The sequence below is a fragment of the Crotalus tigris genome, unplaced genomic scaffold (genome assembly GCF_016545835.1).
Source record: "Crotalus tigris isolate CLP2741 ecotype Arizona unplaced genomic scaffold, ASM1654583v1 scf7180000024340.7048381, whole genome shotgun sequence".
Lineage (NCBI taxonomy): Eukaryota > Metazoa > Chordata > Lepidosauria > Squamata > Viperidae > Crotalus > Crotalus tigris.
In genome coordinates, this window is record NW_024100510.1 from 2,617,916 (window position 1) to 2,634,927 (window position 17,012).

Below are 17,012 nucleotides of genomic sequence, written 5' to 3' on the forward strand. Positions count from 1 at the left end.
ACTACTGGGCCACATCCCGTTCAGAGCCAGGCTGCGGAAGTGGCAAGTGAGTGCGAGCGCACGCACACAGATCCACTTGAGTGTGAAGCAGGAGAACAAGATGCACACGTAACTCCATTTGTGCAAATAGAGCTGCACATGCTCGCCTGCCGCTTGCACAGAATCATCCCCTTCCCCCCCCCATTGGTCCACAAAACCGGAACGGTTGGAGATTGCTGGTCTACTGTTTCAGAGACTTAATTATTTATGGTAATAACAGTATTACAATTTCACAGTTTACAGATTTTCTATTCCTGTGCTTAATTACTTCTGAAAGTGTTCAGTCCAAATGTATTCAGATAGTCATGGTTATCAAACATTGTTTTAACTCTAATCAAAGCTGCAGTAAAAAAAAAGGATACTAAGTGATTTCCACAGAATATATCAAGATTTTCTGGTTTTAGCTGTACTCACAAGTGTTTTAATTATACAACTAATCCTTAGCTACTATTATATTGATAAAACCATCCTACAGATGCTCCTATACATGTAGTCCTCAAGTTACGAATGTAATGGAGCCTGTCAATTACATTCCTAACCTGAGAATTTGTAGGAGTGAATGGCGTAACTCAAATTCAATCACTCCCTGCTTTTGCCCACGCATTCGCTAATCGAATGCGCAAGTCATTACGTGCAATAACTTCCATCGTGAGGTTGGAAGTTTTGATTGAACTTTTTTTTTAATCCCACAAACTTATTTTGTTTCCCTGCAGCTGTCAGGAAATGGAAGTTAATTCCCATTCCATTCTTGCTTGGAGGGGAACCAGGATTAAACAGAGTGCAAAGAGGAGCTTTGCCCAAACATTTGAGGTCAGCCTCCTGTCCTCCTTGGGCTGTTTCCAGTTCCAGGTTAGGGGCTGAGGCCGTGAATGGGATTCCAGACTCATGCTTGCAATGAGTGGAAAGCTGGTTCTGCCAACGTGTGCTATGCAAAGCTGCAAAGGCATTGCCGCGCCCCGCACCTGTGCAAAGTCTCCGTTCAGTAGATCTTGCAGCAAGGGGAGGGCAGGCAGAACCTGGCCGGCCAAGCCTCTTCCTTCCAATCTAGAAGCTAGACAGGAGCAGCCAGCTTCCTCTGGGTGGTTTCTTCCCACTCGCGTCCAAAAAGGAGCACGTGCTACGAAGTGAGGTGAACTGGGCGATAGCGCGCCAAGCTCTCCAGCTCTGCAGTGGCGGAGAAACGCAGCAGAGAAACAGAACGGATTATTTAGGAGCTCTTCTTGCAATTTGGAAAAGGAATTAGTGCTTTTGGCAAGCAAGGGGAGCAGAGTGGTGGCACGCCAAGCTCTCCAGCTCTATGGCCACAAAATTTGTGAAACCCGGGCAGGTTTGACACTCCAGCAAGTGGCGAGCAGGGTTGCACCCGCTTGTGAGAAACTGGACCTCGGCAGGGAAGGGGAGAGGCTGGCCCGGCATTTCTCTGCCTGGCTCAACAAGGGCTCTGGCACTCAATGCTACGCAGGAGGCAAGTGTGAGCAGTTCAGGATTCTCAGATGTGGCACCAAAATAGGATATTGCAGCATCTCTGCGGTCATTTGTAAGTGCGAACAACTGCTGCAATGTTGCTAGATACATAATTTTGGGACCCAGTTGTAAGTATTTTTGGTGGGGGATGTTGTAACTTTGAACATTTGCTAAGTGAACATTCGTAACTCAGGGACTACCTGTAAACCCCCCTCCCCAAGTCTCTCAGCCTAATTTAAGCTTCTTTTCAGTGTTGAAGGCATGCTTAATCGTCCATTTCAGAAACTGATTTGTAACATTTAATCAAGAGCATTGTAAGGACCTGCCCAGCTGTTCCCTTAGGAAAGTAAAACTCTTGACTCTATTGAGTTTAAAAACGTTTATTGAGATAAAGTGGATACAGAAAAATCAGGCAGAATCTGAAAGTCCTGCGCGAAGCACAAAGTAATTCTTTTGTCTTCCCAAACCCAACCCCCCTGTCCAGTCAACCAGGAGCCAGTTGTGATGCCGCAGGGTTGTTTTGAGAACACTGAGGTGCTGGGTAGATAACAGTTTACCCACAGGGCACAACAGCCTTGGAACCAGGCTGGAACCCTCTGGGAAGGAGTCTGCTTCATCTCTAAGATAATTCTCTTCCCTAATTCCCAAGCGGTTACAGCAAAAGCGAATGCATGTGAAGAATGCCAGCAACTTTCCTCCTCCCCACCAACTGAATGGCAGGACGCTAGCACAGTGAACCTGGCAAGCATTCTCAGCTTTCACAAGGATGCAAGTGGCATTCAGAGTTTCTCTCTCTTTAGTGCTTTCTAAGATATTTCAATTAATCTTGGAAAGCTTTATTTTATTTATATTTTATATAAGTTTTAAGTATTAGATGCCTACATAATTTTTTAAATGCTCAAGATGCTGAGATACAGGCCTATCTTCTATACTGATCTTGTTTTTAAATGTATTCACATCAGATGATGAGACAGATTAAATAAGGAATCTTCATGTTACTAGACCCTATTAAAATTCTACCTATTAGCGTCTTGCAATAAAGGAATCTTGCTTCCAATGATAAAGTAGGCAGATAAATCTGCTACAAGGGTACAGTTATGCATCTGGAAAATGAGTTTTTGAATACAAGTGGAGGTGGTCCTTGACTTACAACAGTTCATTTAGTGATGATTCAAAGTTAAATGGCACTGTAAAAAGTGACTTACGACCATTGTTACACTCAGCAACAATTGTGGCATCTTCATGGTCCTGTGGTAAAATTCAGGTGCTTGGCAAGTGACTCATATTTATGATGATTGCAGTGACTTGGAGTCATGCGATCACCTTGTCCGCCCTTCCCCATTGACAAGCAAAGTCAATGGGGAAAACAAATTCGCTTAACAACTGTGTTACTAACTTAATGGCAGTGATTCACTTAACAACTGTGGTGAGAAAAGTAGTAAAATGGGGCAAAACTCAATTAACAAATGTCTTACTTAGTAACAGAAATTTTGGGCTTAATTGTGTTCATAAGTTGAGGACTACCTATAATAGCCTTCAACAGTAAGACACTGTTATAGAAAGCCATGTTTCCCGTAGATGATGATGATGATGATGATGACGATAATAGAGTTGGAAGGGACCTTGGAGGTCATCTAGTCCAACCCCCTGCTCAGGCAGGAAACCCTACACCATTTCAGACAAATGGTTGTCCAGTCTCTTCTTAAAAACTTCCAGTGTTGGAACACTCACAACTTCTGGAGTGAAGTTGTTCCACTGATTAATTGTTCTAATTGTCAGGAAGTTTCTCCTTAGTTCCAGGTTGCTTCTCTCCTTGGTTTCCATCCATTGCTTCTTGTTCTGCCCTCAAGTGCTTTGGAGAACAGCTTGATTTCCTCTTCTTTGTGGCAGCCCCTGAGATATTGGACCAACCAAGCTAACCAAGTATTATTCTGAAAGTTCATAATCTTTTCCTCCTTGAACTTCTATTGCAACCGTCTCTTTAATTTTGCTAAGGACCACTCATTCCTCTATCTGAGCTTATAATAATAATGATGATGATGATGTTGGAAGGGACCTGGAGGTCATCTAGTCCAACCCCCTGCTCAGGGAGGAAACCCTATACCAGTGATGGCGAACCTTTTAGAGACTGAGTGCCCAAACGGCAGCCCAAAATCCACCTATATATTGTTGGGTACCGGGTAGGGGTGGCCCATTGGGTGGGCATGGCCCATTGGATGGGTGTGGCTGCGGTGGTAATGGCAAACTGGGTGGGACTAAAAAGTTTAATCAATCCCAACTTTGCAAGATCTTTTTTCCCCTGCGAGAAGTTGAAATTGATTGATTGAACTTTTTTTTTTTTTTTTTTTTTTTGCACATGGTGGCAGAGGCCCAAAGCGAAAAAGGTTTTATAAAACCCATTTGAAGGCCTAGGACTGGGGCGACAGTGCCATAGGTTCACCACCACAGCCCTATATCATTTCAGACAAATGGCTGTCCAGTGTCTTCTTAAAAACTTCCAGTGTTAGAGCATTCACCACTTCTGGAGGCAGGTTGATATTATCTTGTGCAGAACTAGATCATATGCTTGTCATCATGGAAGCCAGGAGTTCTGCTTTAGTGGTGAGACTGCCTCAAGTGGTTCTGACAAAAATAATAGAATGCGGGAAATTAATTTCTGATAAATGTGTGTGTGCTTATATGTGTGTATGCATGAAATAATTTTATATATTTAAATAGACACAAACATACAGAAGGTTAAGAGAAGTTTGGAGAAAAAAGCTAATTTTTTAGAGTAACAGATTAAAAATTAAAAAAACAAACAATTGGAAACCCATGAATGAATGAATACATTAGATTTGCATATTTTGGAACATTATTTACAAGATACTGCTCAGAATTTGTAATAATAACTATTAGCAGAGACAATTTAATACTAATTTGAGAAACTTTCTGAAACTTGGCAATTTTAAAATATATGGATTTTCAACTCCCAGAACTCCCCAACCCTCATGATGAACTAGAGAACTTCTGTGTTCTGGTGAATTGAATCATAAGAAAAAAATCTTGGCATGCATAGGAAAAAATCATGCTTAGAATCCTAAAGTCCCTTGTCTCCCCCCAAAAAATAAGTAAAATACACATAACAAGGAATAATTAAAATAGCTTACAGAAGCTATCTTAATGTTTATGTAAATAAACACACTCTGTGACTTCTACAATATAGTTGTAGTATTGTCCAACCTAAAGCTTTCCTGTGATATTTTGCTATAATTACTCTACCCCCTTCCATATCCACGCAACTAGAAATATTTCAAAGTAAAGTCTGGCTCATTGCCACGTGCTATATTTATTTTCTAAGAAATATGCTGGGTTCCTGGGAGGCCCAGAGGGTTATGTGGAATTAAAATGGCAGGTTGCTGGAGGCCAGCTCTTGAGGTTGAAAGCTCTTGTTGCTCCTAACTAAGAAGTGACTTTGCAGGCACATACACGCAGAGACAAACTGAGTGTAGCTTCCAAAAGAATTGTGTGGGCCTTGTAAATAAAATTGTTGCTTTAATTAATTAAAAAGAGTCATGTGTTTCTACATGTTGGAAACATCTCTTTTGAATGATTTCCTCAGCCTTGGACATAGCTTTATGTGAAGGTGATTTTTTGCACATTTTGCCTTTGAGTTGAGGATATTAATATATTCCTAATTTACTAGTTTTCATATTGGCCAGAGGTGCCTTTCTCCAGTTGAGAATTATGCGCCAATTTTACTTATTCCCGATGCAGTCTTTTTTCATAGTTAAGATACAGCTATTAATTTGACTATGATTTGATTGTTGTAAAATTTTCTGCAGGCAACTGAACCTCTAAAATCACTGAGAATATTAAACCAACTGATTATTGTCTGTACAGTAATTTAAGGTGACGTAGTTTATTTTTCTGGTAGAAGTTGCTGAGCAATTAATGGTTGCTCAAGATAATAGTTTCCAAGTCAAATTGTGCAATTTAAAGGATGTGTTAGTTCCAACAAATATATAAAATCCATCTAAGGCAGTGGTTCTCAACCTTTTTACTGCCGCAACCCCCAACCGGTCGTAAGTCGAGGACTACCCAACCGGTTGTAAGTTGATGACTACCCAACCGGTCATAAGTCGAGGACTTTCCCTGCCCGGGAGCACCGCGCATGTGTGGTGCCGTCCCCTGTGCTGGCCGAGGCGTAGCTGGCAAGCGGCAGAGACGGTGCAGGCCGACCACTGGCTGGGCCACCAGCTGGCCCAGCCCAAGGGAGGTAAGGCACCCGCCAGCCCCACGCGCGCCAGCAACCCTCCCTGCGCCCGCCGGCCTCCCACCTCCCACCCCTGGCCCTCTTTTACTTACATTTTTAGTAGTTGCTCAGCAGGGAGGGGTGGAAACTTCCAGATAACTCGCCTTCGCTGCAGACAACTTGCAGCACCATTTGCAGAATGGGACTTTTGGCGGGCTCAGCAGGGCAGAGACAGCCTGGACAATTCCTATTGGCTTTTGAAAGCCAATAGAATTAGACTCTATTCAAGAGAGACTATTCTATTGGCTTTCAAAAGCCAATAGAATAAAAGGGAGTAGCACAGCTAAGGAAAAGGGGAAAAAATTGCGGACTGTGTTGTTTGGCGACCCCCGTGAAATGGTTGTTCGACCCCAAATGGGGTCCCGACCCACAGGTTGAGAACCACTGATCTAAGGTCTCATAGCTACCTTTTAAAGACAAATAGAACTAAACAGAAAATTAAAGGGAACAAATATGTAAAGTATAGATCAGAAGAAAAAAAAATAGAATCTGACAATAGAGTTTACTCACTTATATCATTTTTTAAAATTATGGATTGCTGAATAAGCACAATTAGCAAGGTACTTATAACTTTTGTTTACACTTATGACCTTTGCGGCATCCCCATCATCACATGACCAAAATTCAGACACTTGGCAACTGGCATGTATTTATGATGGTTGCAGTCTCCTGGGCTCAGCTGAACACCTTTTGTGACGCTCTGACAAGCGAAGTCAATGGGGAAGCAACATTAACAACCATGTTACTGACATAACAACTGCAGTGATTCACTTAACAACTATGGCAAGAAAGATCATAAAATGGGGCAAAATTCACTTAACAACTGTCTTGCTTAGCAACAGAAATTTTGGGGTCAATTATCATAAGTTGAGGACTACCTGTATAACTAGATTCATATTTTAAGCTAAAACTAAATGAACATCTTATGTTGTGAACTTAGTGTATTAATTGTTCCTTATTATTACTAGCTGAAACAGTTCAAGAATATCACAAGTTATCTACTCAGAAAGATGCATTTATGTATCTTTCTAAGGCAGAGGTCCACAGCCTCTGGAGGTTGGCAGTCCAGTTGGAGGGGAGAGGGGAACTGGGCAGTGCGAGTGGTGAGTTGGCGTGCATACGTGCAATTGCCTGCCACCTCCCCCCCCCCCGCTCATACAAGTTGAGCTGCATGCATGCGTGCGTGTGCCAGCCAGCCACTCGTGCGGTCCAATTCCAAATAGAGATTGGGGACTCCTAAGGTACAATATAATTCCAGTTTTTTGCTGCAATTAACTAACATACTTCCTTAAAATGTATCTGAAAATCTCATAATATTCTGTCTAAAAACTATGCAAATATTGTTTTCTCGTTCACAGTAGGAATTTTTTTAACTATCACCAAAATTTTGGAGATAATAATATCTCACTTAGAATTTGTTAATACCATGGGATAGTTGAAACTTACATTTAATACTTCATAATTCAAATAGATTTTACCAAGGCTCAGTCTGGTAAATAATCACCATAAATTACTTCTCTTCCACTTTTACATGGTAGAATTTATTATACAGTTCCACAGTCTTTTCAATATCTTTGAATAAAATAGTAAAATATTAAAGTCAATGATGTTAATATTGATACTAGTAACATAAAAAGAAAACAATTTATTGTATAATAAGGAAACCTATTAGGTCTTTATTCTAACACCTCCTTTTCCTACAACATTGAATAATAAAAAGTTTTTTTTTAATCCAAACAGATGGAATATTTTTCTAATTTGATAATATAAATTTCAGGAAACAATGACTTACAGATTAAAAATAGTGTTTAAAATTCACAAGTTTTAAATTCAATATAATCTCTTATATTTGTAGAAACAAGAAGAATATTTATAGCTTAAACATTCTATTTTCTAAATCTGTCAATACCATTTATATGATAGATTCAGTATCCAGTACTCTTGCTTTTAAGGCTTGGAATCTAACTTGAATATCAGAAACTTGAGTTTCAGGAAATCTCTGTTTTCTAGTTGATGAAGTTTTCATTTTTATTGAATTTTGAATACTACTTGAAATAAAATAATATACTATAGGGTCAAAACAACAGTTTGAAACAGCAATACATAGAGTGATTGGATACATAACTCTAACAGCAGTAACAACTGAACAATTAATCCAGGCTTGTGTTCTCATGAGGGCATAAAAAATTAGGGTGATGTTATACGGAATAAAGCAGAAACAGAAAATCAGTAAGTGAACGAGTATCATTCGTAGAACTTTTTTTTTACTTAATTTATTCCTGGTCATTGTAATTGGCTTATTTAATGTCCTTATAACTATTGCAGAGCATGTCACATTCAGTATGAGAGGAATAAAAAAGCCTACTGTTTCGATGAAAATAATAATTCTTGAAAGATAAGTTTTCCAAGTTTTTTCAGAAAAGTGTTCAAAACATGTATTGTGTGTCCATCCTTCAGAACTAACACGAGCATTGGTGGATTGAAAGAAGCTTGCTGGTATACTTCCTGTTGTCACAATTATCCAAATTATAATGCAGATGATCTTTGCATTTCTTTTTGTTCTGATTGTCTTTGACTGAAATGGATATACAATTGCTAAAAAACGGTCAACGCTGATACTGGTTAAAAATAAAATGCTCCCATACATGTTTGTATAAAATAGTGTGACAGAAATCTTGCATAGTACATCTCCAAATGGCCAGTTTTTTGATGCAAAAGAGTAAATCCTGAATGGTAATGTAAACACAAAAAGGAGATCTGATATTGCTAAATTAAGCATGTAAGTTGTAGTTTCATTTCTGATTTTTAGTGTCCAAGTAAAGATGTAAATAGCAACACAGTTTGATATTAAACCAAGGACAAATACCATACTAAACACACAGCCATATAAAGTATATTTAAATGAGTCTTGAATAGTACAATTGGAATTTGCCACCATAATGACAATTATTTATAATTACAGAATTTCTCAGTAAGCCTGTACCTTTGTTATAGTTGTGGTAAATCCTCGGTTGGTTTATAAATCTAGTCTTTCCTTTCACTTGGGTCCACATTATTTGAAATTTTCATAGTTCAGTAAGTCACAGTTCTACTTATCAGTATGTCATTCCTTTCTTCCAAAAATATTAGTTGTTCATGTTCACAAATCTAGACAGTAGTAAATTTCAGAAATAAGGAACATCATCCTTTAAATTAATTAAAATCCAAAATCTAATTTCTTCAAATGTTGAGATTGCTCTTTCCCATTCACTGGAAAAATACAGCAAATAAAAAAAAAATACAAATAAATCCTATGAGAACTTAAGTAATTTTGAAACTTCTGGGAAAATAGAGGTTGAGGTTTCACCACTGTGTTGCAGTTTTCAGTCTTCTTGTTGTTGAACTGTATAATGGAATAAAATTCCGAAGCATGTCCTTTCTTGCTGAATTTCAGCTCTCCCCTTAGATGTTACTCTGCTATTACGCATTTCTGTCTACAGAGAAGATTAAACAAAAAGCCCTACCCATGCTTACTTAACTTACATGATAACATCACAGGAAGAAGGGGCTGAGCTACAAAAGGTTTCAGTTTTCAATTCTGCTTTAAGGGATTTAGTTGAAAAGATTTTAGCCACAAATATTTGTATTGGAAAATATGTAAATAACTCAGTATAATAATCAAAACTTCCTTAACTCTTGAAGTCTTTGCTACATGGAACTTATTTTAGAGACACTTGAACTTTACCTATTAGTCTTAAACATAAAGTGTTTTTCTATAGTAAACTTAATGCATGCACATTATTTAAAGCTTATTGTTAAGGGCATGTTTGCCACATTCATGCAATGAAGTAATATTTTGGGAAGTAAAGGTAATGCTTCAACTTTTTTTTGTAGCATGAATTCCCCGTAGGTGTAGGGTTAATCTACTATAGATTAAACTTTATAAGGACTACAAGTAGGCTGAAAAATAGGCAGGTGCTAGTTTAAAGTGGAATGAACCTCTGTGTGTATTTTACTCCATTATCCAGTTTTGTCATTCTCTTTAATACATTGCTGCAACTTAGTTCTAGCATCTAAGCAGTTTTTCCTAAAATGTAAATGGGAAACAGACTCACTTCTCATAACATGGTTGCCAATATGATACATATTCCTTGGAGGAAGCAAGTAAGCTTTTTAAATAACCTATTAGTTACAATAACCTAATTATTTTACCATTGCCAAATAAAATGTATTTTGTATACACTTTGCTAAACATGTTTAATGGCTGTACGTGCGTCCCCTTGGAAAAGTATAGCACAAACAAGTCTTTGAAGTCGAGAAAGTCCTCTCTTGTGGCTATTCACCCTGTTTTGTTTGGTGGTGACTCCTAAGATGATCAAAGTTTTTGGTGGGCCCTCTTCAAACTGAATGATGTCACAGTCCTTTAAGGTTTGTCAGTAAGGATGAGCCAAGATTTAGTAACTCCATACTTGAATTCAGCCTATTGGCTTCTCAAGACAGAAGATTTTCCCTTACTGTAAATTCAGGAATAGAGTTTGAGACATTCAGAACCTTGGCTACAGCCAAATAGACTTTTGTAGCCAGTGCTAAAGGCAGATCTTTACAGCCTAAGAGTTTTCAGTAGGAACATATTGTGCTAAGCCTTAATTTGTTGAGGTATATGACTTGCTAAATCACAAGCCCCGATCTATAGCTACAATGATTGGCTATATACTGCATACTCAGCCAAAACTTTACAAGCTGGTTAATGATTTGGATGAATCCAAATCTTGTTAGGATTGATAATCTTTGCATTATGTATAAAAGGTTGCTGTCCTGCACTTAGACAGAGCTTGTTCTTATAACATTAAACAAGAATGTCCATACAGCCATCTTAACCCTTCAAGCACAAAAACACATGAAGAACTCTAGACTGAAATTCATGACATTACTGAAGATGAGACCAATAAGAAAAATCCACAATAGAAAAAGAAATACAAATTGGATTTTAAATTGTTGGAACAATCATCTTTACCCTGAAATATTTTCATAATACCACTTAATGGCTTTTAAAATATGAAAGTAATGATCTGCTACTCAAAAAACCTTCAAGATGTCAAAAAACAATGCCAACCCAAGGCAAATAGGCAGAGAATTAATTGAAGTAGTAATAGATTTTAGTAGGCTTGAGAATGGTGACTGTAGCTATAATGTAAAGAAAAGTCTATTACTTGAGAAAAATGAAAAAAGTTCTAAACAAAGTATTATTGTAGAGATATCATGCAAACAGCAAAGGCACATATTGTTAAGGCTATGGTTTTCCAAATTTTAACATATGACTATGAAACCTAGCCCATCAGACAAACTGAATGAAGAAAAATTGGTGCCTTTACATTGAGATCTTGGGGAAAATTGTTGAGAAACACTGGAATTGCAAGTAAAGTGGATTATTCCAAATGAAGTAAAACAGACTGCTGCCTAATTATGTTTTGGATCCATAATATGAAAGGAAGAGCTATTGCAGAAAACCCTGATGCCTGAAAAAAAAGGCAGACAATATAAGAAAAATGGAAGACATAGAAGACAAAGCTGGCAAAAACTCAACTGTGTTGGATTATATATCATATGTCAGTCATCTATTTATGAAGCCTTGTTAATTTTTTTCAAGCATGTTAAAGCATAGTTTTTCAACATTAACTAATGTTACAAAACAGTTAGTTTGATCATCTTAATTTCTCATAACTAATAAGTGTTAGTATGTCATATAGCAGTGGTTCTCAACCTTTCTAATGCCGCGACCCCATAATACAGTTCCCCATGTTGTGGTGACCCCCAGCCACTTATACATCACCGGGTGCCAGGGGCGTGGCCAAAGAAAAGGGGGAAAAAATGGCGGACAGCCTTGTTTGGCGACCCCTGTGAAATGGTCGTTCGACCCCAAATGGGGTCCCGACCCACAGGTTGAGAACCATTGTCATATAGTAATAGTAATAGTAATAGTAGTAAAGTTGGAAGGGACCTTGGAGGTCATCTAGTACAACCCCCTGCTCAGGCAGGAAACCCTACACCATTTTGGACAAATGGCTGTCCAGTCTCTTCTTAAAAACTTCCAGTGTTGCAGCATTTACTGCTTCTGGAGGCAGGCTGTTCCACTGATTAATTGTTCTCACTGTCAGGAAGTTTCTCCTTAGTTCTAGGTTGCTTCTCTCCTTGATTAGTTTCCACTAATCCACTAATTAGTTTCTTTGCCTAATATGCAAAGTTTTTCTTTGCATATTAGGCAAAGAAAATGATACTTTTTGCCTTTTAAAGCATTACCTCCAAAAGTTAGGGAGAAACTCTATTATAAATAAGAATATTTTTGCTTGATGCTGTGTATTTATAAATTTTTCAAGACATTTTTATTTTTTTGCAATAAACTATTGTATTTTTTGAGCTGGCATTTCTTGTTGATTCAAATGAGCTTTAGAGTTGAGCTATTTTGAAACCAGTCTTTATTTCACGAAATTCTTAATTTCTTAATGTTTCGCCTTGATTTCCTATACATATATATGTAGCTAAATGTAGGATGCTTAATGCTGTGGGACAGAATGTAATATATTTAACTTTATGTATAAATGTGATTATCTAAATATTTTCCCTAGATAAAAGTGAAAGAAGGTGCAAAGTCCTAGGTGTAGGGTGTGGTTCTGCTTAGTAATATTCCTTTAAAATTCAGCTCTATAGTGCTGGATTATCTGGGCAGATAAAGTGAATTTATATGAATTTTATGGCATTTTACTTCTGGTATGTTCATTCAGAAAATATGACAATAGCTTATTGAACATACATTGGATGGAAAGAACTCTTGTTAGATTTTAACAGTGTTTTCTAAATTTGTCTTTGATCATAAATACTATAAATATGCATGTATGCACTACTTTAAAATCCATTTATGAAACTTATAGCCAAATACCACTTAGTGGTAGAATTTATCTTACTTCAAAGAATTGATATGGCATTTTCTGTAAATATACTATTATCTTTTAAAACTTATGGGGAAATGCTAAAAACAATGTGTAAATGAATTCACAAACAAAATTCACACTAGTCTTTAGGTAAAAGTAGATGGGGTTCCCCCCCCTCAGAAAAGTAATACCTTTGTATAGATACTGTTTTACTTGGGTGCTGCTTTTTACTGTTTCCTTATTATATTTAAAATTTTCTAGACAAAGACTCAAGATAATCCAGTTTGCCTACCTTGATAACTACACTGTGGGCACAATTATTAGGCAAGTTGTATTCTGAATGATTAATTTTTTTATTGAATAACTACAGTGCTCTTGGTCAACCCAAAATATTAATAAACCTAAAACCTGAATATTTAAGAAAGTAAAAGTGAGGTTGGCTTTCTTAGGAGAATATGTGTGCAGAATTATTGGGCAACTATTAGTGTGCAGAATTATTATACAACTAAATGAAAAATGAAAATTTGCTCATCTCACTTGTTTATTTGTATTTGTTAAAATGGGAATAATAAACAACCAATTCAAAATGTACAAATAAACATTTCTGACATTTCAAAAAAAAAACAACAACAATGACCAATATAGCCACCCTTCTTTTCAATAATAGTCATAAGACTTCCATTCATGGAATGTGTCAGTTTTCTTGATCTGTTGATGATCAACTTGGTGGTGGCAAATCCCCTGCCAGGAGTGTCTCTCATTCCCAGTGAATATTGAGACTTGGCTGAAGTGTTCAGTGAGATAGAATGCGACATCCTACCCCTCTCCCCCATAGAATCACTGATTGTGCTATTGAGATTCTGCCAGGAGTTAAATTGCCAAAGCCAAAGATGTATGCAATGACCCCCCCCTCAAAGTGGAAGAATTGAGGGTATACATTGATAAAAATTTGGTGAGGGGTTTTATTGAACCCGCAAAATCCAAAGTGGCTGCCCCTGTGCTTATTAAAGAGAAAAAAGATGGATTGCTTAGACCAGGGGTCAGCAACCTGCAACAGTGAAAGAGCCACTTGGATCCATTTCCCTCACAAAAAAAAAAATCCTGGGAGCCACAAAATGTGCACACAGAACACAGGGCTTGATTGAAGAGAGGAGCTTAAGGCGAAACGTGCGCCTGCCCTGCCCCCCATCCAGCTCTGGTATGAACGGCTCTGCAGTCCTGGCTTCTCTTCCGTTCAGAAAAGACTGCTCTCCCCTCACCCCGTGCTCTCCCTCTCTGGGACTTTCTTCTTGCTGCCTTTTGGCGCGAAGGTTCCCAGGGAGCGGAGGAGGAAGCCGACGGGGGGAAAGAGCTACTGCAGTGAATGTTCTGAGGCAGCAGAAGACGGTCGCTCGGGCTTGCCTATCTCAGCCTGCTGCAGGAGGCTGGAGTTGAGGCTTCTGGTTTGCTCTGGGAGGGCTTGGAAAAGGGAGGATGGGAAGCGGAAAGTGGGAGAAAGGACGCCTTCCAGCTCTCTGGGGTTCTTTCGCTGGGAGGCGAGGAAGCAGCAGTTCTGCTCCGTGGGAGGTGGGAGCAGGCAGCCTCTCCTTCAAACTTTGCCAAATGACTCCAGGAGCGAAGCGAGCTACCAGTCCTGGGAATGTTAACTTTGCAAAAGAGGGAGGCGATGGTGGGATTAAAATAAAACGGGGGGGGGGAGGTTGAGGAAACCCAGCAGATGCTTACATCAGAGGGCCAGCAAGAAAGGCAGGGAGAGGAAGAAAGCTTTCGGGGCTTGTGCACAGACATAGCGGACTCTTTCTCGTCTCCTGCCCTTGCTGCATCTCCTGTGGAGATCATTTGCAGCTCTCTGTGTCTCTGCCACTCAAAGCCATCCTGCAGCTTGCTTCTTGAAGCGATTTCAATCAGCCCCATTCATTGCCAAGAATCCCCATGGAAGTCAATGGAGGTCTGCGGCGAATCAAAAAGCCAGCTGCAGCACCTCCACGTCCGTTGATTTGACCGGCTCAGCGGCCCGGGGACGGGCAGGAACCGATGCCCCCACTGCCCGCCGGGCTTGCTGCCTGGCCCGAGGAAACACAAAACCGGCTCAGCAGCCCGGGGATGGCCAAAACCCAATGCCCCTGTCGGCCGCCACTGCTGCCCAGCCCGGGGAGACGCGAGGCAGGCTCAGCGCCCCGGGGACGGCCAAAACCCAATGCCCCTGTCAGCCGCCACTGCTGCCCAGCCAGGGGAGACGCGAGGCAGGCTCAGCGCCCCGGGGACGGCCAAAACCCAATGCCCCTGCTGGCCGCCACTGCCGCCCAGCCAGGGGAGACGCGAGGCAGGCTCAGCGCCCCGGGGACAGCCAAAACCCAATGCCCCTGCCGGCCGCCACTGCCGCCCAGCCCGGGGAGACGCGAGGCAGGCTCAGCGCCCCGGGGACGGCTACAAACAAATGTCCCCGCCACTTGCTGCCTGGCCCAGGAAAAAACAAGGCTGGCTCAGCGGCCCGGGGACGGCTACAAACCAATGCCCCCGCCGCCTGCCGCACGGCCCGGGAAGATGCGAGGCTGGCTCAGCGCCCCGGGGACGGCCAAAAACCAATGCCCCTGCCGGCCGCCACTGCCGCCCAGCCCGGGGAGGCGCGAGGCAGGCTCAGCGCCCCGGGGACGGCCAGAAACCAATATCCCCGCCATCTGCCGCCCGGGGAGACACGAGGCCGGCTCAGCGGCCCGGGGACGGCTACAAACCAATGCCCCTGCCGCCCAGCTCGGGAAGATGCGAGGTCAGCTCAGCGGCCCGGGGACGGCCAAAAACCAATGCCTCTGCCGGCCGCCACTGCCGCCCAGCCCGGGAAGACGCGAGGCTGGCTCAGCGGCCCGGGGAGGGGCAGGAACCGATGCCCCCGCCGGCTGCTGCCCCCGCTGGGCCTACCGTCTGGCCCGGGGAAGGGCAGGAACCAATGCCCCTGCCGGCCGCTGGCCCCGCCAGGCCTGCTGCCCAGCCCGGGGAGACACGAGGCCGGCTCGGCTGCCCCTCTGCCTGGTTCGGGTAAGCCCCCTCCCTCGTCCCCACTCACCCTCCATCTCCGGGTCTGCTCCTGCTTGGCCCACTAGGGCCGCAGCTTGCGGGAGGGCTGGCCCTTTCAACGGAGGCTCTGCTGGGCCGCTCCCAGCATCGATCCTGGGGCTTCCCCGCGCGGCTCTCTGGCCACATGCACCTCGGATTGGGCCAGCCCCGGAAAGGCCCTTCCTGGCCACCCTTCTCCCAGGGGGCAGGGCATCCGGCTGCAGGGCCAATCGGGAGCAAGGGGCAAATCTGCATGTGTGTGTGTGAGAGAGAGAGAGAGAGAGAGAAGGGAAGCACAAGTGCCTCTCTCTGTCTCTCTCTCTCTCTATGAAAATGGCGGAGAAGGCTCCGGAGCCGCAGGAGGTGGCTCAAAGAGCCGCATGCGGCTCCGGAGCCGCGGGTTGCCGACCCGTGGCTTAGACTCTGCATTGATTTTAAAGGTCTGAGTGCTATTAGCGTGGGGAATATGTACCCTCTTCCCTTAATGAAGGACATGTTAGCCCACCTGGCAAAAGGATGAATTTGTACCAAATTAGACCTAAGAGAGGTGTATTATCACGTGAGAATAAGAAAAGGTGATGAATGGAAAACTGCCTTCAATAGCCCCCTGAGTAATTACCAGTTTAAAGTCAGGCCTTTTGGATTACAAGGAGCTTCTGCTGTGTTCATGCAGCTGATCAACCAGGTGCTGCATGATCATTTATATTAAGGGGTTTTGGTGTATCTTGATGACATCTTAATCTACAGAGACTATGGCAGAACATACAGTTTTAGTATGAGAAATACTAAAGAAACTGCTGAACGCTAAACTCTATGCCAAACTCTCAAAGTGCGAGTTCCATTAGACACATTTGGATTATCTGGGTTACAGAATCTCCAGTGAAGGCATTGAAATGGATCCAGCTGAAGTAAAAGCAGTGATTGAATGGAGCCCCCACAAACTCTGAAACAGCTCCAAAGTTTTTTGGGATTTGCTAATTTCTACCTCCAATTTATCCCTTCATTTGCTGAGATTGCTTTGCCCCTTATAGAACTATTAAAAACTGGCAAGGATGGGGGTAAACCACGACCAGGTCAACCCTATATTGGTCGTTAGAGTGCCAAACTGCTTTTGAAAATTTAAAAAGACTGTTTGCTGCAGAACCAATTTTCAAACACCATCCTCCTGAGGAGCAATTTGTTGTTCAAGCTGATATCAGCGATGTGGCTGTGGGGGCAGTGCTGTTACAAAAAAACCATGAAGAAAATTTAAAATCCTG

The 17,012-nt window shown here is 41.7% G+C and overlaps 2 protein-coding genes across 4 annotated transcripts in view; one reads left to right on the top strand and one right to left on the bottom strand.

The window, feature by feature from the left end:
- RB1 (RB transcriptional corepressor 1) overlaps positions 1 to 17,012 on the top strand; it is an 85,422-nt gene that overhangs the window by 45,511 nt on the left and 22,899 nt on the right. The gene's annotated exons all lie outside the window — the stretch shown is intronic.
- LPAR6 (lysophosphatidic acid receptor 6) overlaps positions 6,637 to 17,012 on the bottom strand; it is a 38,095-nt gene continuing 27,719 nt past the window's right edge. Inside the window, exon 2 of the mRNA XM_039326186.1 lies at positions 6,637 to 8,523. Within this exon, the coding sequence (XP_039182120.1) occupies positions 7,710 to 8,523 (814 nt within the window). The 3' untranslated portion in view covers positions 6,637 to 7,709. The remainder of the gene's footprint in view (positions 8,524 to 17,012) is intronic.